We start from the raw sequence: 22,228 nt of genomic DNA on the forward strand, positions 1-22,228 counted from the left end.
AGGAGACCGTAGCTCAAGAGGGAAGACTGTGGAGGAATATCTAAGAAAGGGCTGAGGAACGGAGTGTTTTAAGGGGACTGCGACAACGCGGCAGCCTCAACCCAAGAGCGGCGCGCACTGCCGCCTCGGTAGCTGTCATGGCCGCCCTGACCACGTGATCGGCTCCCGCAGGCCTGGTTTCCGTCGCTCAAGTTCGGTAATCCGGGCTCTGCGACTCCCTCCCTTTCTCGTTTGCGGATTCGGACACTGCCTTTCTTCCCTCTGGAGGGGTGCTGTACAGACATCGAGAAATCCGGTAAGTATGTCATGAGGATGGGCGTTTCCCAGTACTATCCCTACCCCTGTTGTCTCCCCGGAGTCCCAAGCAATAGGGTCAAGGTTTTTACACAGGTTCCATAGACTCCCGGATAGTGGTCCCCAAAAGACTCCTTCAAGTGTTTCAAGGCACTAGAAGGAGATTTTTGGGGACCACTATCCGGGAGTCTATGGAACTTGTGTAAAAAGTGCCTTGGAACAAACGAGAGAAAGAAATTCACGTTAGCCCCACGAATCAATGGTATTAACAGCTCTATTCACTGAATCGCCTTGCCCGCGTCTCCACTAGCGGTTGGGGGCGGGGGGAGAGTCTTATGGCTACATAGGAGTTTGTTTAGGCACCTTCTGCCCGCCTCTCCCGGGTAGATAGTATCGGCTTTCCACGAAAATGCCTGTTCAGGAGGGGCACGCTAAGGTGTGCGCCTGCGCAAGGTCTTAACGGCGTTAAACCGGACGGCGCCCGGGAGGAAGAGGCTGGGTGGTAAACAGGAAGTGGACGTTGGGAGCTCGGGGGCGGTAGGTTCGTCGCGGGACCCAGGGTCTCCGGAGTGGGGAACCCTTGTCGGTAATCGGACTGTTACTGTGGCCTCGGCTTAGGTGGCAGCCTCGATCCGACTGTTGTGCTGGTGGCTTCAACGGCACCCTTCCTTGCACCTGCAGGTGGGTGTGTCGTCCTTTTACCCCGCCCTTCGAATTCTTGAAAACTGGAGTGCGGGTCTCTGACCGGACAGATTGGGTAGGGAGGGGTAGAGAACACGGTACTTACCGTCTTCGGTCCTGAAGTAAAGATATGCAGAACTTAAGACATTTTCATCCAGGACGTGGGAGGCCGCCTTAAAAGAGTATTTGTGGAAAATTTGTCACGGTCAAGTGTATTGTGTGCCATTATCTCTGGGAGGCTTGGTTTATATGCACAGAGATGCAGTATTAGTTTACTTAGGTTATAAAGGAGATTTATGTGGATGATATTTAGAAGGTTATATATTTTTGAAGGACTTGTTAAATGTTTTGAGTTACTCAAATGAACTTGCTCAATTTTTCATTGAATACACAGTGCATTTCCTCATCCTTAAATAGCTGGTGCTCTCCAAAGCCGGTTTTGCCATGAATAAATATGGTAAGGGAGGTGCATAAAGTAGATATTTTTTACACTGTGCAGCCCACGTTTTTTTCCCCGATAAGAAAAATCCATGGACAACATTGTATATAATGCTTTCAAATTAATTAAATCTTACCGATTTTGTCTCCCAGTTCCCGAAATCTAATTGCCATATTTAAGTCTTCAACTACACCTTCCTGTATTATCTTCGATATCTTCCCACTTTTAAGCAAGTGACACACTCCTTTTTTCTTTTCTTTTTTAACCTGAAAGGTGTGGAACTTAATTTTTTTAAGTTGGCATTTCACTTAGGTAGTTTTTTAAATGTTTTGGGTTTTAAGGATAGACATTATTTTCTTTTTAATTTATTGAAGTATAGTTGATTTACAGTGTTTAATTTCTCCTGTACAGCAAAGTGACTCAGTTATGCATGTATACATTCTTTTTCATATTCTTTTTCATTATGGTTTGTCACAGGATATTGAATATAGTTCCCTGTGCTATACAGTAGGATTCTGTTGTTTATCCATCCTGTATATACTAGTTTGCATCTGCTAATCCCAAACTCCCAGTCCTTCCCTCCCCTACCTGCCCTCCCCCTGGGTGTCAACCACAAGTATGTTCTAAGGATAGATATTATTATTATTTTTTTAACCAACTAAACTGAGTTTATTAGGGACTAGAAGAGAAATCACAATCAGCGACATGCAAAGATGGGTGACCATAAGCAAATACAGAGAACAAGCAAGGGGAGCATGCTTTTATAGGGAAAAGAGGAGAGTTGGGAGGGGCTGTAATAACCAGAGAGTCCATTGGAGGAACCTGGGAGTCCAGAGTATGGAGGCTTCTCATTGGTTGGCCTGCTACAGTCTGACTGGCTGAGCTGCCATGGATGGAGAGAAGTTTTCTTCTTCCTTCTGATAGTAACCTAGAGGTACCTTCCTGTCAGAGATGTAGGTTTACTTCTCTCCTGTTAACTGAGGTCTCCTAGCGGGACCTGAGAGCCCCCCCTACAGGCCTGTCCCAACTCCAACTCTACCTGAGGTTTCTTCAGTTACACATGCTAAATATGTTCATAATTCAGCCATTTTTTACCATTTTAAGGATAGATTTTATTGATCAAGTATCATGTGGGGTTTTTTATCATGAAAATATTGATTCTTATTAGCTATTCTGTGGAAAGTATATTTATTATAGAACACATGCTACAGCCAATCAGTTGGCATCAGCAATATCATGTGGGAGATACAGTTAATTTAAAACCTATTTCTGTCAAGTAATCTTAGCAGTCTAAATAAGGGTCACCATTTAAACCTCTTTCGGAATTACGTTCCTCTGCTCCTGTGCCCTTCTCATTTGCAGCTTTCCAACCAAAGTCAAGTACTCCGCTCCTCAAAAGTGTAGTTTGGGGACCAGCAGCATCAGCGTCTCAGATCCTACCCCAGACTGTTGAATTAGAACTTGCATTTTAACAAGAAGCCCCCACCTCCTGCCCCGACGTGATTTTTATACACATTAAAGTTTAAACATTACTGCTCCAGTATCTTCAGCATTGCAGTTACTGTGAGCACATTTACAAATGCTGTTTTTTTTAATAGGCCTGATCTAAGCATAGGCTGCTATAAACAGTTAAAGCGAGATTGATGTATGGCAGTGAAGCATTTTATTTATGTATATGTCTGTTTTATATATGTTTTATATTAGAATGTATATATCCTGTAGTAATTTTCAACTTTTACTTTAAAAAATATTTTAATATGATTTACACTGCTTATTAAATGTTTTATGTTTAATTTTTATACATTTGTTTTTTGTCAGTAGGAAACACCTGGAGAGAATGACACATTGGTTTCATAGGAACCCATTAAAAGCCACAGCTCCTGTCCCTTTTAACTATTATGGCGTAGTCACTGGCCCTGCTGCTTCAAAAATTTGCAGGTAAGTTTGTCAGTCTTCACAAGTATTGATTGAGCCCCCCATGGATATGAGGTACTTTTTTAGGGTCATGCACAGTGCAGAAATATGTAACACACTGTCCCTAACCTTAGACTCCTTATAAACTTACAAATGTCATGTGAAAAGTTAAGTCATAGATTATTTAAACTGGGTCCTCAAGTTTAGGTCAGTGAGTGAGTCCCAGAGAGGCTAAACAGTCACAATTAAAAGAGTTAAGCTATATGTTACAACAGTACAAGAGACTCCACAAAGTCATATATGGATATTGTTCATTGGCCAGATAGTAAATTAATTGAGTTCTGAGCAGGGAGAGGTCCCTATGACCTGAAATAGCCTTCAGAGTGTTCAGTAGCAGAGAGGACTTGAGCTAGGGTTTAAATGCATTGTATGGCTTAGATCAGGGGTTGCCAGACTGTGTCCTGCAGATTGGCCCAGTGATTGTTTTCATAAAAATAAGTTTTTATTAGAACACGCCGCCCCCCCCTTATTTACATATTGTCTATGGCTGCCTTTCCTCTCTACAGTAAGATTGAGTATTCCCAGGGGAGACTTTATGACCTACTAGGCCTAGAATATTTATCTTCAGGTCCTTTGCTGACCCCTGACTTAAGATAGTAAGAAGGGAGAGGAGAAAGTCATTTCTGTTAGGTAAACCTTTGTTCTAGGGAGTATGAGTAGAGCAGTTTAACTGGCACAAAAGAGATAGATGCAAGAGAGATTTCGAAGGAGGCATCAACTGGCCGGATGTCTCATTTGCTCTGGAAAGTTGAAAAGGATTCATTTAGTCTATGAGATACAGAACCTAGATGATCAAGACATTGGTGGTACCAGTAAAGGAAAACCAAGAGAATTGCTACTTTTTGTGAAAAGAAGTAATTGGAGTAAAAGGTTGATCTAGACCAGGGGTCAGCAAACTTTTTCTGTAAAGGGCTAAATAGTAAATATTTTAGGCTTTGTGGGCTACACACAGTCACTATTGGATATTCTTCTTTGTTCATTTTTGCAAAATTAAGCTATGGGCCGTATAAAAACAAGTTACAGGTTGTACTTTGCCAACCCCTAATCCTAGACATTGGTCCCAGCTTAACTGTTTTATCTGTAGCATTGGGCAAGTCTCTTACTAATTACTCATCTGTAAAATTACTCATCTGTAAAATTAATAACCTAAATTAGATACTTCTAAGGTACACTTTTCTCGAATTCTGTCATTTTAATATGAATATAATTTTGCACAAGTTGGTTTGCAGGTGATGATTGAATGCCTACTTGGAAATAGCTAGCAAAGTATTCGAGTCTAGAATAGGCCTTAAGGATTCAAATTCTGGGGACTTCCCTGGCAGTCCAGTGGTTAAGACTCTGCACTTCCAATGCAGGGGGCCCGGGTTCAATCCCTGGTTGGGGAACTAAGAAACCGCATGTTGCGTGGCATGGCCAAAAGGAAAAAAATTCAGATTTTTTTCCGAGTCCAAGAATTACCCCTCCCACCTTTTAATTAAATAACTCAACAATGACAGATTCATAAGGTAGCCCATCCCATTTTGGGTCAGTTGTATATAGTTGTTACTATATACTTTCTTGGAATCAGCCTCCTTAGAGCTGGTACCAATAAACATTCCATCTAGACCATTCAGGTTTAAGTTTGTACTCCTTTGTAAACATCAGTGCTACTTACAGTCCTTCTAAATCTTAAAATATTTGAAATGTTAGTATTACTTCACTCGATACAGAAATTTGAGTATATGCTTTATCCCAGACACTAAGTTCTGGGTATACAGTTCCTACTGTCTTGGTGCTTACAATTTAAATTTAGTCTTTAGTCATTTACACCCAATTGTCTTTAGTCATGGTCCATGTAATATGATTTCTGGATCCCTCGCTAAGCAAGTTGCCTTCTGAAAGAACATGTGTAACTGGAACAGGACCAAGTTAGAGCTGATAATGTAGATCTAGGATTAGATGTAGTTATACTCGTAGATGAGACCTCAGAAGAAAGAAGAGCAGAAAGCCAAAGACTGAACATTGCTGGAGGTGGGAATATGAAGGGGACATGGAAGAAAATAGAGAAGGAACTTTTAGAGAGAAGAGGAGAATCTGGAAAATTTGGCGTTATTGGAATCAAGGGAGAAAAGAATTTTGAGAAAGAAACAATAAATGTCTGCAACATTTATTGCTGCAGAGAAGCAAAGGAGAATGGAGACAAGGGAGCAGTTTTAAAATGACTAGTGGTCACGTGTTTTTGCATGTTTGTGTGTGTGTTGTATTATAGAATGCAATTTTAAAATATGGTTTTGTACTTAAGTACATTTTGACATAATGTCAAATTTTGACATTGTAAGGGGATACTAAAATTATGTACAAATGTTAAATTTCCATTTTTCAAAAAACTTCTGTTGTGAACTGGTCAGATTAATTTGCTCATTCGTAATTCTTTCCTCCTGTCTTAAAAGCTTGTGTTAGTTTGATTTTTTAAAATTAAAACTTGCTGTGTATCTTTATTATATAATTGTATTCATGATTTGCTCCTTTAGTTGGACTGAGTTTATTTTAGTACAACTTTTAAAACAACTGTTACTGGAAATTTCACTTACCTCCAGTGTTAGTCCAATTAAATTCGTTCCTGTATACTTAGTAATATCTTAGAGGAAGGGGTGTGTGTGTGTGTGTGTGTGTGTGTGTGTGTGTGTGTGTGTGTGTGTGTGTGTGTGTGTGTGTGTTTAAGCTTTTACAGTTGAAACTTTTAAGCCACTTTTACATAGATTCATTGTAATACAGCTTACTTCACATTACTCTCTCTCTCTGTCTCATTTAAGTGACTTGAGATCATCTAGAGCACGACTGCTTGAATTGTTCACTGATTTGAACTGTAATCCACAAATGATGAAGAATGCAGCAGATTCATATTTTTCACTTTTACAAGGTTAGTTATTTAAATCAATTTAAGTTTTTAAAAGTCAACTATGTAGAAGTTCATATTTGATTCTTAGACTTTTCAGATTTGAATAGTTTAGTCTTCTAGGTTATATTCTTCAGTATGCTTGAGTATCAGAAATGTGAGAATGTAAAGGTAGTATGTGGTCTTTCTAACATTTTGAAAATTAAATGTGTGCATATTTCATATTATGTTACCTTAGGAGAAGGGTATAGAGGGGCTGGGAGTTTCATTCGGGTATCTGAAAAAGTCATTCTCCGAAAAATGTTCTAAACAGACACGTGATATTTCCTGTAAAACTGAAAATGTTTTCTACCTTTTTATAGGTTTCATTAACTCATTGGATGAATCTACCCAAGAAAGCAAGTTACGATATATTCAAAATTTCAAGTGGACTGATACATTACAGGGACAGGTTCCAAGGTAAGCAGCACCAACAGTACTAAATTCAAGCCATTTTTGTAACTGTTTAGCTAGCGATTAACTCGTAGCCTCTGTGTGGAAGAAGTAAAATGTAAGTCTGATCAGCATTTTGCCTTATCAGGAAAATATATAAAACTTTTGACCTAAACTCCTAATGCAGTCTATTAAGTACAAACAGAATTTGTTTCTTCTGGACCAAATCATTTTTGAGATAATCAATATAAACGTTAACTAGATTGAGCAGCCTTGACTTTTAATAACACACAAAGAATGGTTTGGGAATTTGAAACCCAAACCTAGATTTTGGTCTTTGCCTCCATCCAAGCAGAGCAGAACTTTGCTTTCTCCACTACTTTCCTTTTCTGATGGATAGTTCAGATGTCTCTGGTCAGTCTCCTTCTTTCATTCTCCCCAGTTCCACCCCAGTTCCATACTCTTTTGACTGACAGTACTGTATTTGTTTTTCTTCCTAATTTCACTGTTTCTGCTCTTTTTAACAACTTCCCCTCAGAACTTTCTCATCAGTCACTTGAAACTAGTTAGATCTAATTATAACAGGAAACCAATCATAATGGTGCTAAATTTTTAACTACTTTTTTTTTAAACACCATTGGGTTGTTTAAATAGTTATATATCTTTATCTCAATTTGCTTTAGAATTAACAGTTTTATAAAATCAGAAGGGAAGGAAATGGGGATTGGCAAACAACCAAGGCAGGCATTACAGTGGAAGGAGTGTGGACTTTGGATTCATACACACGTAGATCAGCCTCAGAGCTTCTCCTGTGTGAACATCTGCTTCTTCAGCTGTATGTTGGGGTTACAGGTATAGGGCTTTTGTGAGGAACAAAATAGGAAATTTTGTATTAAGGGGCTGATATAATGCCAGGCATTAATAGACATTCAATAAATGTTAGTTTCCTTCCTTCCTTCCTTGGGAATATTGTATATAATAGAATTCATAAATTGGGTAGGAAGTTGTGGACTGTGGGTCCTTTCCAAATTTTAATATTCTGGGATACCAAGGTTTTCCAAGTAAGTCTTCATTTTCTGTTTTGCTTTATGTACCGCTTTGTACTTCATCTAAAATTAAGGAATATTTTCCTTAAAAACTTTTTTTAAAGAATCAAACCTCTACCATTGTTACATTACAAAACTTTGGCAGATTCTAAAGTGTTTTGTATTACATAAATTTGGCAGTTTTCCCCACCATGCTAAATTTTCATTCCTTGTGACAGCATTTCTCAGCATAGTTTTATGAGACAGTGAAGAATTATGTGATAAAGGCCTTAAGTTACAATGTTGAGTATTCAGTACATCTGAGATTTTTAAGTTATTTAATCCTTGATTGCTACTTACTCAATGAAAAGTGTGCTGTGAGTATATCTTCTGAAAGATGTTTTTTCAACTGTATACACTCTTAACTAGTACAATAGAAATGGAGTGTTTGGGAGCAAGGCAGATTGAAATAAACGAAGGGTAAACAGGAGAGAGCTATTCATGAGACCCCCATAAAAATTAGCAAAAGTATCTTATTATTTAAAGATAAACTTTTAAATTAGATATGCCTCTTAGATCACCATTACTAGAATTACTAGATGTAATTAGTAGATGTAATTCATTGGAAAGTTCCCAGTGGTGGAAAGAATAAGCCGTTAAACTATGCATTAAATTTTTTTGGCATGGTAAACTGTTTTAAGAAGTTTGTTCATAACTGTCATATTTTTGTATGTTATAATGTATATTAAACAGGATAGTTCATAAGGTATTTTTTAATTACATGTTTTGTAACAAATCTTTTTTTTTTTAATCTAAAAAGTTTCCATGTCTCTGTTCCTTCTAAGATGGAGGCAGCAATTAAATAAAAAATACAAAGCAGAATCATGATTCTCGTTTCTTCCCTTTGGGTAATTTTTCTGTATCTTTATTAGTATTATATGTGTAATAAGGGTATTACTTCAGGTTTTTTACTTCATCATTTGAGATAAGTGAGATAATGTGTATAAAGAATTTTCAGGGTCTCATCAGAACAACAGTGAATAAAAATATTATTTGCTTTGTGAGCTTTTTGCCATCTTTGTGTCATGTTTAGTTATAGAATCTGAAGGAAACAAATAAGATATAAAATACACTTATTTTTGAGACCTTTTTCTTTGTAGTATACCAATTGGCTTGGCATTCAGAATCTTCTACAGTTTCACATCAGCTTGGCTTTTTGCTCTCCTGCTCCTCGATTTCTCTCTATGAACTGGCAACTTCAATCAAGCTAGTTGGGTTACTGCCACCAGAAAAATCTTTATCCTGTCTTGTGCGTTAACAGCATCATTCCCTCATCTGGGATGTCCTTCTGCTTCCCTTCTAGCCATCTTTCAAGGCACAATTCAAACTCTGTTTATACCATTAAGCCTTCTTTAACCATTCTAGCCTGAAATGATCTCTCCTCTGAAATCCATTTTCTTAAAATGTGGTGTAAGAATCACCTGCTCCAGAATCAACTGGATACTTGTTAAAAATGCAGATTCTGGGCACTTCCCAGACTTTCTTTGTGGGATAAGTTCCAGTAATCTGTATTTTTAAAACTATTCAACATACTGTAACCTTTGGGAACTACTATTCTCATGTTTACTATTATGAAGTACATCGTGGACCATTATGTTTAGTCATTCAGTGTTAATTGTGTGTGTGTGTGCGCTTGTGTCTTACCTCCCAACCTATATTAAACACAAGAACTCTTCATTTTTTCAGTTAGCATTTAGCTCTTTATGATTTTGTGTAAGATGTATAGCAGGCTTCATATAGAGATGTCTCAGTCATTGACAGTACTTAACGATCATGTTTATAATTCTAGTGCCCAGCAGGATGCTGTTTTTGAATTAATTTCCATGGGATTTAATGTAGCTTTATGGTATACCAAATATGCTTCAAGACTGGCTGGCAAAGAAAAGTAAGTTAAAAGGGAAGGGTTATGTGCATATTATTATTTTTCAAACGTATGGAGCTTCATTATTAAAAAGTCTAGGCTACTGATAAAAAGTATCACTTCTAATAACTGTAAGGTTGCCTCATAAAGTTAATATTTTAAGTATCAGAATTATGGAGTCCACTGTTAAAAGGGAAAAAATTTTTAATAATCTTGTCATGGGGGTGGTCTTCCTGAATAAAACCCCAAACCAAGAAAAGGGTTGACTATTTGACCACATCAAGTACCATAAACAAAGTTAGAAAACAAATGACAGATTGGTCAAAAAAATTGCAGTGCATGTGACAAATTGTTTTTATAATGCTTTTACAAATCAACAGGGAAAAGATCAACAAATCGAAAATAAACAGGCAATTCACAGAAAAATACAAAGCCTTATAAGTTTGTGAAAGATGTTTTGAAGGATTAAGGAACTGTGAAATAAAATGAGATACAGTTTTTATAATAGTACAATTGGATATTAGCAATATGAAACTGGCAACTACCAACTGTGATGCGCCTGAACATGGGAATAATATGCAGCCATTTAAGAATGGAGTTGAATTCTATGTGCTGATGTAAAATTGTCTCTGAAGTAATTTAGGTGATTAAAACAAGAGCAGAGTGGTGAATATTGTGTATGTATGTGTTTTTTAAGTATGTGCATGCATTAAATGTATATTGATTTTTATGCTTGTTTATGCACAGAAGGTTATCTGGAAGGAAAAACAAGGCGGCTTTTCCAGACCCCTAAACAGGAGCTCTCTTTTTCACTTGTAGTATCTTCTCTTTGGATATTTTTCATGTGCATTTGTTAGTTTCTTAAGTGTCAAAAAGAAGAAAACGTAGTGAAAAACACAAATGACTAACTTCTGTGGATTTATGAGAATACCAGAAACGGGATTCATCCTGTAACTAATGTAACCACTATCTTTCAGCATAACAGAGGATGAAGCAAAAGAAGTCCATCGAAGCTTAAAAATTGCAGCTGGGATTTTTAAACATTTAAAGGTAAAATAATAATAATAAAATATATTCTTAATGCTTTAATTCTTGAATAATTTTTATTTAATTCTTTGCGGGGTGGGGTGAAGGAATTATTTCATCATGTAGAAAGAACTAGTATGTGTTCTGTTTTCCTTATGTTAAGTACCTTGTTGATGAGTGCAGCCAATTACAGAATATTAAGTGTTTCCACTTCAGAAAATCATCAGTGAATTTTACAATTAGACGATGCAAGTGGTACTTCACTGCTTATTTTTCAGTCTCTTCTGAAAAGATGAGAGAAAACAAAGCACAAAAATTGATAGTTCTGAGCATTTCCCTTGCTGTATGCAGCAGTTGCCAGGAGCCATCATGATTCTGCAAAACCAGATTTTCTGAGTATATTCTCTGTATTTCATTGAAAATGCCAGCGGGGCAATCAGTACACACTAATTACATTAAATTGCTTGGAGATGTGATGAGAATTAGGGGAAAGACTAACGTATTTTCCAACCAGAATTAACCCCACCCTATTCTAATTAAACTACTATTTACTGAAGGCTCCTGGAGGCCAGTGTTGCATTTTCTCATGATAAGATAGTATTACAGTGATGAAAAGGCTGTGATCCTGAGTGAGCTACAGAACTGTAGTCTTCTTTATATCTGCTATTATTAATGTGAATGAACAGTTTCGGCTGTCATGCAAAAGGGAAATTTGGTTTCCGTTTCAGTTAAACATTTTCTAAGTTGAGAATATGACTTGCATATCTAAGCAATTTGTTATGACCCAAATTTTGCTCTTGAATTTCTTATTTTTACAAAAATGTATAAGAAGCTTTAAAAGTTTTAGTGTACAGGAACTTTTATTCTCTGTAAGCTTAACATTGCTCCATTTTACACTTTGTTTGTACCCTAAATTTCTGAAAAACCCCAAATTGAATATTTCGTAACTTCAGTTTTCTTTCTAACAGCTGAGTTAAAATAAAATTTGGCTTCTTTGTTGTTTTTTTTCTTTCTCTCTCAGGAAAGTCATATCCCAAAATTAATTACACCCGCAGAAAAGGGGAGGGATTTAGAGGCACGACTCATAGAAGCTTACATTATCCAATGTCAAGCTGAAGCTCAAGAAGGTATCTTAAATATTGTAAGATTTTTTTTAAGAAAGTCTATATTGGCATTTAGTTCTTTTTTTTAAAATCAGAATTAGCTGGAATTGCTGGAGTTTCAGGATTTGAGAAATTTATAGTGAGGAATTTAAAAAATTGATTTTTACCTTTAGCATTTGCCTTCATTTTTCATTAGCTGGAAAAGGCCTTACAGTTTAATGATTCTTTTTAAGAGGGTTTTGATTTCATGCCATTTCTGGCAGCATAATTAAGTCTATAACTCATCTTTCCCCCCACTCTACCTTGCTCATTTCTTTTCTGCTTCCACTGTTTGGCTTACCTTGCAATCTTTGCCTTTCAGTGGCAGGAAATAAATGAAGACTTATGTGAAAACAATAAAGAAACTTTGTTGGCTTTTGTTTTTCTTTATTTCAAACTCCAGTGCCCTGAAAGTATTTGTTTCCTCTTACATCATGCGATTTTGTAGTAGGGGTTTTCTGTGATTAGTAATTGGCTAGTGATTTATTTAAGGAAGTGGTATCAGAACCAACAAGCTCAGTGTTTTCTGCTTGTTTATGTTTGCATTTTCTGTAGCTTACTTTTCATGTTAAAACTTTTAACAAACTGTATTAAAGTCCCGAATAGATATCAGACTGTCTTTTGCTATTATAATTGAACTTAAGGTAAATGCAAGTGAACTTAATCATACATTCACTTCATTGTGTTTTGGTTATAGTAACAATTGCTCGAGCAATTGAACTGAAACATGCTCCTGTACTAATTGCTGCCCTGGCATATGAAACAGCCAATTTCTATCAAAAAGCTGGTAAGTTCTATTTTTAGTCTTTAGATTTTCACATTAAGCTCTTGGCTTAGTAGGGAACAAGCAAAGCAAAAGGACTCTCAGATTGTTTCATCTTTTGCAAAGCTGTAGTAATAGCTGCACTATTTTATTAATCTTGTTTAAAAGAAAATAAAAGAATTAGAGCTGTTCACGGTTAATATGCTCCATAACTTGTAGTGAAAAGGATGATGCTATCCTTTTTAACCAGTTACATCTAATAATTAAACAGCTGTTTTTCTTTTGAAATGTTTTTGGTCTTTATAACAACCTTGTAGTTACTATCCTTATTTAGACAAGAAACTGAAATCCAGAGAATTAACATAACTAATCTGTAATTTAACTGCTAGCAGGTGGGAGGCTGAGACTAGCACTCAGATCTTCTCCTTAACGTATTATTCTTTTCAGTCACTTATTTAGGAAACATGCATATGTTTCTATTTATCAGATGGTTACTCTTTTAGTTGCTGGGTATACAGATTCACAGTCTAGGGAAGGAGACAAACATGTAACCACATTATTATAGTATGAAATGAGGTGTGGTTACAGGGGTGAAGTAAAAACCTAAAGGATCTGGGCATGCTCGAGAAGGCTTTCTAGAGGAAGGTGGTGGTTTAGCCTTATTTTGAAATAGAAATAGAAATTCTAGGTTTGCTGGGATGCTTTAGCATATGGGAAGAGTAGAACATTCTGTAGTATGTACAAAGATTAGAAAGAACTTAGCACATTCTGGGACTGAGACATGTTTTAGCTGAAACAGGATGAGAGCTAGGAGCAAAGGTTACGAAAGTGTGCATATGTGAGGCTATGAATTGGTCTGTAAGCCTGTCTGAGAAGTTTGGCCTTCATTCGGTAGGTATTTGGGACCCCTTAAAAGGTATAGTAAAGTCGATCTGACTTGACTGGACTTGAATTTAAGAAAGGTCCCTATCATTGCAAGATGAGAAATGGGCTTACTAGTGAAGGAGTAGTAGGCTGACTCTACTTAGATTATAATCATTTCTTCCTAAGTACTATGGAAGAAATGATGAAGGTTTTGATAAAGATAGCAGAGTAGGAAATGGAGAGGAAGAAATACATTCGAAAGGTGTTTGGCAGGATATATGAGCATGTGTGTTTTATACAAGATGCAGGGATGGGGTTGTGAATGAGGATTAGGAGAGTATCCTTGCTTCTGACTTGGGTGACTAGACTATTCTTGGCATTGCTGTATTATGAAAAAGGTTGGAAAGAGATACTATAATAGTATTCATATTTACTTTGAAGTTCTTAGTCATTGCTATTTTTATCATTATCTCAAACTTAAATTGCATTAACCATCAAATCTAAATAAATAAATAAGTAAATAAAATAAATCACTTTAAATAAAGCAAGGGGGTTTTTTTTGTGTTTTTTTGTTGGTTTTTTTTTTGTGGTACGCGGGCCTCTCACTGTTGTGGCCTCTCCCACTGCGGAGCACAGACTCCGGACACGCAGGCTCAGCGGCCATGTCTCATAGGCCCAGCCGCTCCGCAGCATGTGGGATCTTCCCGCACCAGGGCACGAACCCGTGTCCCCTGCATCAGCAGGCAGACTCCCAACCACTGTGCCACCAGGGAAGCCCAAAGCAAGGTTTTTAAAGTGTGAATGCTTGAGTTTTAGACTTGAATGGTCTTTTAGCATCTGAACACATAAGCTATAAGTCTCCTAGTGAATCAGGGTGAAATTATATTTTGCTTTTTAAAATGTAACTTTAGATCATGCTTTATCCAGTTTGGAGCCTGCATACTCTGCTAAATGGAGAAAATATCTTCACTTGAAAATGTGTTTCTACACAGCTTATGTAAGTATTTTTAGCCCAGAAACAATGTAAATTACTGTCTCTCCAGCCCCTCGAGCACCAGTTCTGTCATCTCGCCTGACTCTTTGTTAGCATTTTACAGATAATGGACAGCTCTCAGTAAATGTTCCCTGATAGTCAGTGCAGCCATTGTGGAGTAAAGCGAGTGGAAGGAGATGATGTAGAGCTGGGTTATAGCAATGGAATTACTGTTTGATTCAAACCCACTTTTAAGCTGGAACCTTCTGCAAACTTCATGAGAATTCTCTCGTTTCATCCTGTTCACTGAGAAAGATATTTACTAATGCTAATCTAAAGACTTAGCCATACAGTGTATCACCTGGGTTGGTGAAGAATCATAAATAAGATTTCTTATACCTTATAATCTGCTTTCAAACACACTGCATAAGACCATGTGCAATCCCTGCATTGATGATAGACATTTAAAGAATAAGCATGTTCTATTCCAGCCTGGTAACATTTTTCTTAAGACCTGTTTAGTCTTTAACCTCAAATCCTTCCTCCTTCTCCCTCTGTATTAGCACACTAATTTCCCTCCTTTATCCCCTCTGCCCTAATTTTAAAAACAGGTTTCAGCAAATAGTTTTTGCTCTCAGTCCATGGTTAGAAGGCTAGTTTGGCTCAAGACTTGACATAATTCCACTTTATATAGCAACAGAGATGGGGGGAAGCTTATTCAAGTAAAGAGATGTAAGGGACTGCATTGATACTTCAAACAATGGACAAAGGCATTTCTGTCTGATGCATATAGAAAACGATGATAGTGGAAAGCATCATTTGAGGAGAGAATGAATAAAAATTTGTTTCTTTTATCAGGCTTATTGTTATCATGGTCAGACTTTGTTGGCTAGTGATAAATGTGGTGAAGCAATCAGGTCTCTTCAAGAGGCAGAAAAATGTAAGTATTCCTGCCAGAATATTAACTCCTCTTTTAAAAACTAATGTTTAATCATAAAGGGAATGGGCAGTTAAAAGAGATGTTGGCGGAGTTCATGAAAGGGAATGAGAATCAGTGAAGTAATTGGAGGAAAGAAAAAAGTGCTTCGAAAACCTAGAACTTGTAGAAAATACCTACCTACCCCTTATACTATTGTTGGTAGTGCTCTTATGCTAGTTAAAGAGCATCTCTGATTAATAGCCTTTTTAGTATAAATAATCAATAATTATAATCAAATGACTGTATATCCCTTTCACATGCAGTTTATGCAAAGGCAGAAGCATTATGCAAAGAATATGGAGAAACCAAAGGCCCTGGACCAACAGTCAAACCTTCAGGACACTTGTTCTTTAGGAAACTTGGAAATCTTGTGAAGAACACCCTTGAAAAATGTCAGAGAGAAAATGGATTTATGTGAGTACAGCTCAGTATGATTTTAGTAGTCGGTATGGTATGTGCAGTTGACCCTCTGTAATCTGTGGGTTCCACATCTGGAATTCAACCAACCGCAGATTGAAAGTATATGGGGAGGCAGGGAGGGGGGATTCTAGAAAGTCCTTAAAAGCAAAACTTCAATTTGCTGCAGGCTAGCAACTATTTACATAGCATTTACATTCTATTAGGTATTATAAGTAACCTAGAGATGATTTAAAGTTTACGGGAGGATGTGCGTAGGTTATATGCAAATACTACTTCACTTTACGTAAGGGACTTAAGCATCTCTGGATTTTGGTATCTGCCGGGGTCCCAGAACCAATCCGCCGAAGATACTGAGGTTTGAACGTATTTATAATGTTTAAATAATAATATCGTTTTAATAATATCACAGTTTGTTAGTCTCTATTCCCATACATTTTATATCAAGTTGCATTGAAGTTGAGCATTAATTTTCTATTTAAATTGGTGATAGAATTCACTTGTGTTAGACCTAACTTTTATTCTGCTTTTGATGATAACATATAAAAGCAGGTTTAAAAATTCAAACATGAATTATTAATATATAGCCCACTTCTACTGTCCTAACTTTCTCTTACCTTTGTTTCCCTGCCATTCCTTCTCTGTGTGTTATATATACATACCTGCTCTTGGCATACTCATCTCATTCTCTTTTCAGCCACGTATAAAGCAGGGAAATTAATTTTCTGTCAGTTCTGTTTAGGCCTGTCAAGCAGTTTTCCGTTATTAAATCAGTGTTGTTCAAACTGTAGATCAGTACCTATGGAGGTTGTAGAATTAATTTTGTCCCTGCTTTTTGTCTTGCATTCTTCCCTTTATATTCTGCATCTGGTCATGCTGTGCTTTCACATCCTTGAACGTGCCCAGTTTAACTTTTATCACTTCCTTTGGAAAGCATCCCTGACCCCCCAAATCTGCCCCTCTTTTAATTGCCCCTCTTTTGTGTTCTCACGGCACTCCACATCCCTCATAGCTTCAGTTACATTGCACAGTTGTTGACAGGGTTTCTTGACTTTGTCACCTACTCATCTGTAAACTACGTGAGACAGGAAATTGTTCTCTATGTAATTCATCATTAAATTGTCATTTCCTTGCACAAGGTCTTGGACATAAATAGACACTCAAATAGTTAACAAATAACTGAATGAATTGCTGTTTCCATTGCTTTTTGCAGTTACTTTCAAAAAGTTCCAACAGAAGCCCCACAACTGGAACTCAAAGCAGTTTATGGTCTCGTAGAACCTGTACCTTTCGAATTTCCTCCTACAAGTGTGCACTGGACACCAGAAACATTGGCTGCTTTTGATCTCACCCAAAGACCCAAGGATGACAGTGTACGGGATTGGGTTTTTTCCATTCATTCACAAAAATTTCAAAAGAGAATTCAGACTTCACAGTTTGATATTGTCCTCTATTTAAATAGATGCATGTATTTGTCTAAATGTTAAATTAGCTAATTACAGTGCTTGGTGTAAAATCTGAACTCTTTCAGAGGTAAACCTCTAGGCGCTAATTGTCTTCTGATTTTTTACATAGTTGAGTGATGTTGTTTTCAACACATTATCTTGCCTTTTTACAATTCGTCAGAGCCTCCTTTAAGAAGAGTGTGGGAGGACAGGTCTAAAAAGGATGGCTCATCCATGTTTATATTGCTATAGCAATGTTGTTTTTGATTCAGCATAGTGCATGGTAGTTGAAGATTTGACCTAATTTCAACATTCTGTGACATCATCCAGGGGTAAAATTAGACTGCTTTATTCATTTATATCTAAGTACATCTTAGTGTACTAAACCAAATGGTAGATTAAGTGGAAATTTTGAGGTTTGGCTACCAAAAGAGAGGGGGTCTGTGAAAAAGGGATGGGAATTATTTTGTAGCCATAGCTGCTTCCTTGAAATTTTTTTTTTAATATAATTTCCTACCCATACTAAAACCATTATTCCTTAAAATAACAGTTTTTGCATCCTGTTCAGCCTCTTAAATAATGTCCTAAGAGGTAGCCTGTTACTGTCACAAGTAATCTTCAAACTTGAGGGTTCCATGTGCACAGGTTGATGGCTCAGTTTCTCCCTCCTCAGAAAGAGTAAGAGTACCGTTAGCTTGATTTTTGCCTACCCATCAGGTTTGCATCTTCACTGAAATGTTGCGTTCCTGTTATGTCTTTAATTGAATTGGTTTGTATGTAGCTTCTGGCACAGCTTTGTTAGTCTCCGTGCTGTGTATTTTAGTATATCACCTTTATATTAGTCTGAAGTGGACTAGATCTAGTGTTTGTTTTCCAGATCTTAGTTTATGTACTTACACTGTATTTTTCTTTCTCCATAGGCTAAACCCAAACCAGAAGAAGCGGTGAAACCTATGAAAGAACCAGATATCAAACCTCAGAAGGACACTGGGTGCTACATCTCCTAAAATACATTGATACAGTGTGCACTTTGAATTTTCTTCCAGATAAGATAAACCATGGAACTTCATCTTTCTTGAAATGATTTCTCTGAAGCCTATAGATTAATTTAGTACATTCAGAGGGAATCTGCCTTCAGTTTATTTGTTCTTGATTTTTAACACAGTGGAAGTGTTTCATGCTTTGTTTCCGAACTCCTTTTTAATCAGGACAACCTGTGAAAAATTTTTATTGTGCTTCTAAAGGGCATATTTGGGGGTTGGGTTTTTCTTCCTGAACTCTGGGTAGTAGTAAGTTTCAGGTTAATACACTACAGGCCAGAATCATGTGGTTTCAGGTGTGTTTTTCTATCTTCACAAAAAAAAGTTTATTTTCCTTCCTCTTATTTGATACCAGAAGGATGACAGGAGTCAGTTTTTAACAGACAAGGTTTTTTACCCCTCTCCGATATGTCAGTTGTAGCAGAGACTTGTTATCTTCTGTGTCAGTTACCTTTTCTGGTTGGGGGAAAAAAAAAATCACTTTTAGTTAAAGATCAAAAAATCTTCATACCAAATCCCTTATACATGTTAGAATCTATAATTTACTTAGAAATCAGTGTTTATAGGTATGTTGAAACCATTAAAGAGCTTACTCTTATGCTGATAGCCCTGTACTTCATTTCAGTCTCAGTAAGCAAACCTGCAATATTTTTTAAAGTACTTTTTTCTAATGGATTTTTTACTTAGGGGACAGAACTTGGTAACAGCTCTTAGTATTTGTGTGAAAAGACAGTGAAAATGTTTTTGCAGAAGTCAAATAATGCATGATGAAAAGAAAGAACTTTAAGCCTAAACAAGATCGGTTGTCCTGAATTACACTGGTAAATCTCTACTACTTTGTTACAGAAGTTAGAGTAAAATGCCTTTGTTAACCTGATTTCAGTGTACATGTTTTTATATAGTTTTCTAATACACTTATCCTGTCAGAATTGTATTGCTTTAGGCCAAAGGCCATAGCAGAAACTTAGAGAGCAAACAGGTACAGTATATCTTAAAAATACCTTGTAATATTTGAAATAGTTTAGTATATACACAAACCTGGGAAATAGTGGATACATAATACTTTAATAAAAAAAAATCACACATGTAGGTTTATCTTCTTTTGATTATTCTCCTGGGGCATCACCTAATTTTTCTCTTGTAAATGACAGATTGGTTCAAATAATAGAAGTAGTAATAGTAGGGTATGTTGAGAGCTTACTTTGTGCCAGGCACTGTGCTGAGCACTTACATAGATAAACCTTTGAATCCACACAGCAACTCTGTGACAAATAAGTAAAACCTGCATAAAGTATTGAGATAGGAATAAACATTTCATTGTGAAAAATAGATTATACCTATCTGAATATTGTGCTAAAATAAATGATTACTTAAATCATAGTTTATACTCATGGGAAAAAAAGCTACATAGAATCAGTGAGGGTTTTTTTTTTATATATGGAAATGCTAATTACTCCTTGCTATATAACATTTAATATTTGAAGCTGCAGTTTTCAGAATCAGTGGAGTAATAACTGAACAGACATTTATTTTGTTGTTTATAGAAAAAACACTTTAATTTCCCTGTATTTTTGTGCTCTATGCCTTTTACTGACAAAACTTTAAACTGTATTTGATGTGAGCTTATTACTCTTGGCCTGTAAGATCTATTTATTTTAGAAACAAGTGCTTATTAGTTACTAAATTTTCACATTTGAAAATTTAGTAACTAGCCTAAATTTATTGACACAATATGTGTCAGTTTCACATATTGACATTTTTATGGGTCATACGGAATGAAAACATCTAATATGCTCAGTGCTTCTATAAAGTGCAGTAAATACTGGTATTACATTTAATCAATAATTGGCAACTTTAAGATAAGCAGATAGTAAATATTCTGTTGACTCAGCAAAGGTGACACTTTGACTAACTATCCCATTATATATAATATTCTTTGAAATCGTCTTCGAAATTTGGGGAAGTGAATAAATGTAAAGAAGTTGCATGAATGTCATAGACGTAATAACTATTTGTTGTTAACTATCGCATACTTAGTTTAAACCAGATAATGACAACTAACATATCCTGCTAAAAGTGTTGTTAATATACTGAATTATCTATTTATGAAAATAAAAGTGATTCTACTTCCAATTTCATTGGAATTTTTGTTTTTCAATAAATATTTTTATGTTTATTAAGCCAGTAACAAGGTTAATACAATGTAAAATCGTATTTCTTCACAGTTGTATTTTAAAATGACAGATGCATTTGCATCAGTTGTTTTATGCTACATGAATTCATTAAACACTCAACGTTCCTTGACCTGTTTGGTTAATCTTGAAGTAGGGTTTCATTCAGCCTGCATATATTTTTATTCACAGTATTATCCAGCATGCTGCAGTCTTGTATACGGTGGTGAGCTAAGCTAGAGACCTTATCATTATTGCTGTACAGTACTCTGCAGAAAACTTTGTACTTTGGAAACTTTGAGGTAGCATTTTCAGTACTATATAAATATACTCAGATAAAATCATATTCAGAAATATTTCCTTCTAGAGTAATCATGCTTTAGAAAATGAGGCATTTTTGTCTCGATATGTGCGTAAAAATAAACTTGTGTCATTTGGTTTACTATACTTTTGTATTTAAAGACTTTAATCTGATATTTGAGTAATTTGCTTCGAATTTACATTCTTGTTTTAAAAAATGTTTTTGTAGTAAACTAAAGGGATTAAAATAGTTAATCTGGAGGGGGCGCCTACTCTGAATTGTAGAACAGAAAGCGGTGTTGGATTGTATTTACCCAAAAGGCCAGAGCTATCACTTATGCGATTCAGCGTATCTGATGACTGTGATGTGCTTGAGGTGGGTGTAAGCTCATAGCTCCCTCTAAGAGTGCTCCCCAGAGAAAATGTTAGATCACCCAGCAGCTTGATATTGTCCAGAGCTTCTCTGGTCGTTTGCCTCAAGCTATTAATCTCAGCCTTCTGGGGCTGACTGGGCAGGGCCTAAGGTGGCTGGAGCTCCCAGGCTGGTCACCTCCAGAATGTCAAACAATGAATTTCCTAGATCATCTGCTATGATGTAGGAAAAGTTGAGAAACACCCCTATAGGACAGGCATGTCAGTAATGTCACTCTTACTCCTGGTGGCTGGGTGCAGGTTTATGGTCTAATACTGAAAATAAAGGTAGAAGAGTCCGGCCAGGTGATGTTCTGTCAGCATTTCTCAAGGAGCAGTGGTTTGTTTATACATGTGTTTGTTTATTCAGATTTCACATATATCCTCCCCAGAATGCCTCACTCTGCCTGCCTGGGGTGAGTCACCAATTGGAGTGGGCCCATGTCCTCAGGTGAAATGGCGTGGAGAAACTGCCAGTGAATGCTGCCCTGTGAAGCTGTGAAGTGGGGCTTTGGCTGTCCCATCCTTGCTTTTACCAGAGGCTCAGCCTTCAGACGCCCTCAGGGGAAGAGGGAAAGGGAGGAGGGGGCACCGCAGGCCCAGGCAGACAAGGCTGACGCACTCTTGGTAGTTACCCAGGGCCGGTTCCGTTAACCTGGTTCATTTGGAAAAAAAAACTTTTTTTTAAGACTGTTCTCTTTATTTTTCCAATCTATTATATAGTACCTTCCCCCACCCATTGAAGTGAACTGACCGTATGATTCATTTATTAAACAAATACTGAGTTCCAGCTGTGTCAGGTACTGTAGTGGCAGGAAGTAAATAAGGCAGGGAGCACACAGGTAAAACCCCTTCCACCCTGGCTGGTGGGCGGGTCAGAGAAGGAAGGGAAGAGGGAAACAAAAACAGGATAAGTGAAATATAGATTGTGTTCAATGTTGATAAGTACTAAGGAGACAAAACAATGACGTAAGCTGTCGAGTGGTGGTGGTGGTGAATGAAGTCAGCTGGTTCTTTGAACGACTGGAGCCCCGGGAAGACCTCGAGCCAAAGACC

The 22,228-nt window shown here is 36.9% G+C and overlaps 1 protein-coding gene across 4 annotated transcripts; it reads left to right on the forward strand.

Annotated features, from left to right (window-relative positions):
- Positions 1-6: 6 nt before the first annotated feature.
- On the forward strand, positions 7-20,908 carry BROX (BRO1 domain and CAAX motif containing). 4 transcript variants are annotated; one of them, XM_019920379.3, is made up of 14 exons: positions 7-295; positions 913-975; positions 3,236-3,352; positions 6,181-6,287; positions 6,626-6,722; positions 9,570-9,665; positions 10,619-10,691; positions 11,689-11,794; positions 12,507-12,596; positions 14,348-14,433; positions 15,268-15,349; positions 15,652-15,802; positions 17,019-17,178; positions 18,171-20,908. In XM_019920379.3, the coding sequence occupies exons 3-14, from the start codon at positions 3,252-3,254 to the stop codon at positions 18,255-18,257; spliced, it is 1,236 nt and encodes a 411-aa protein (XP_019775938.1). In that variant the 5' UTR covers positions 7-295; positions 913-975; positions 3,236-3,251; the 3' UTR covers positions 18,258-20,908. The 4 variants fall into 4 exon arrangements, with proteins under 4 accessions (XP_019775938.1, XP_019775937.1, XP_004320618.1 ...); XM_019920378.3 differs by lacking the exon at positions 913-975 and having other exon boundaries at positions 3,233-3,352; XM_004320570.4 differs by lacking the exon at positions 913-975.
- Positions 20,909-22,228: the final 1,320 nt, after the last annotated feature.

This window comes from Tursiops truncatus, chromosome 1 (genome assembly GCF_011762595.2).
Source record: "Tursiops truncatus isolate mTurTru1 chromosome 1, mTurTru1.mat.Y, whole genome shotgun sequence".
In the NCBI taxonomy this organism is placed as follows: domain Eukaryota; kingdom Metazoa; phylum Chordata; class Mammalia; order Artiodactyla; family Delphinidae; genus Tursiops; species Tursiops truncatus.

Bases quoted from the DNA above. Each gene is read 5' to 3' on its own strand.
- BROX (XM_019920379.3), top strand. From the start codon at position 3,252: ATGACACATTGGTTTCATAGGAACCCATTAAAAGCCACAGCTCCTGTC. The intron at 3,353-6,180 runs GTAAGTTTGTCA...GTCTCATTTAAG, and splicing joins GCTGCTTCAAAAATTTGCAG to TGACTTGAGATCATCTAGAG. The intron at 15,803-17,018 runs GTGAGTACAGCT...TGCTTTTTGCAG, and splicing joins CAGAGAGAAAATGGATTTAT to TTACTTTCAAAAAGTTCCAA.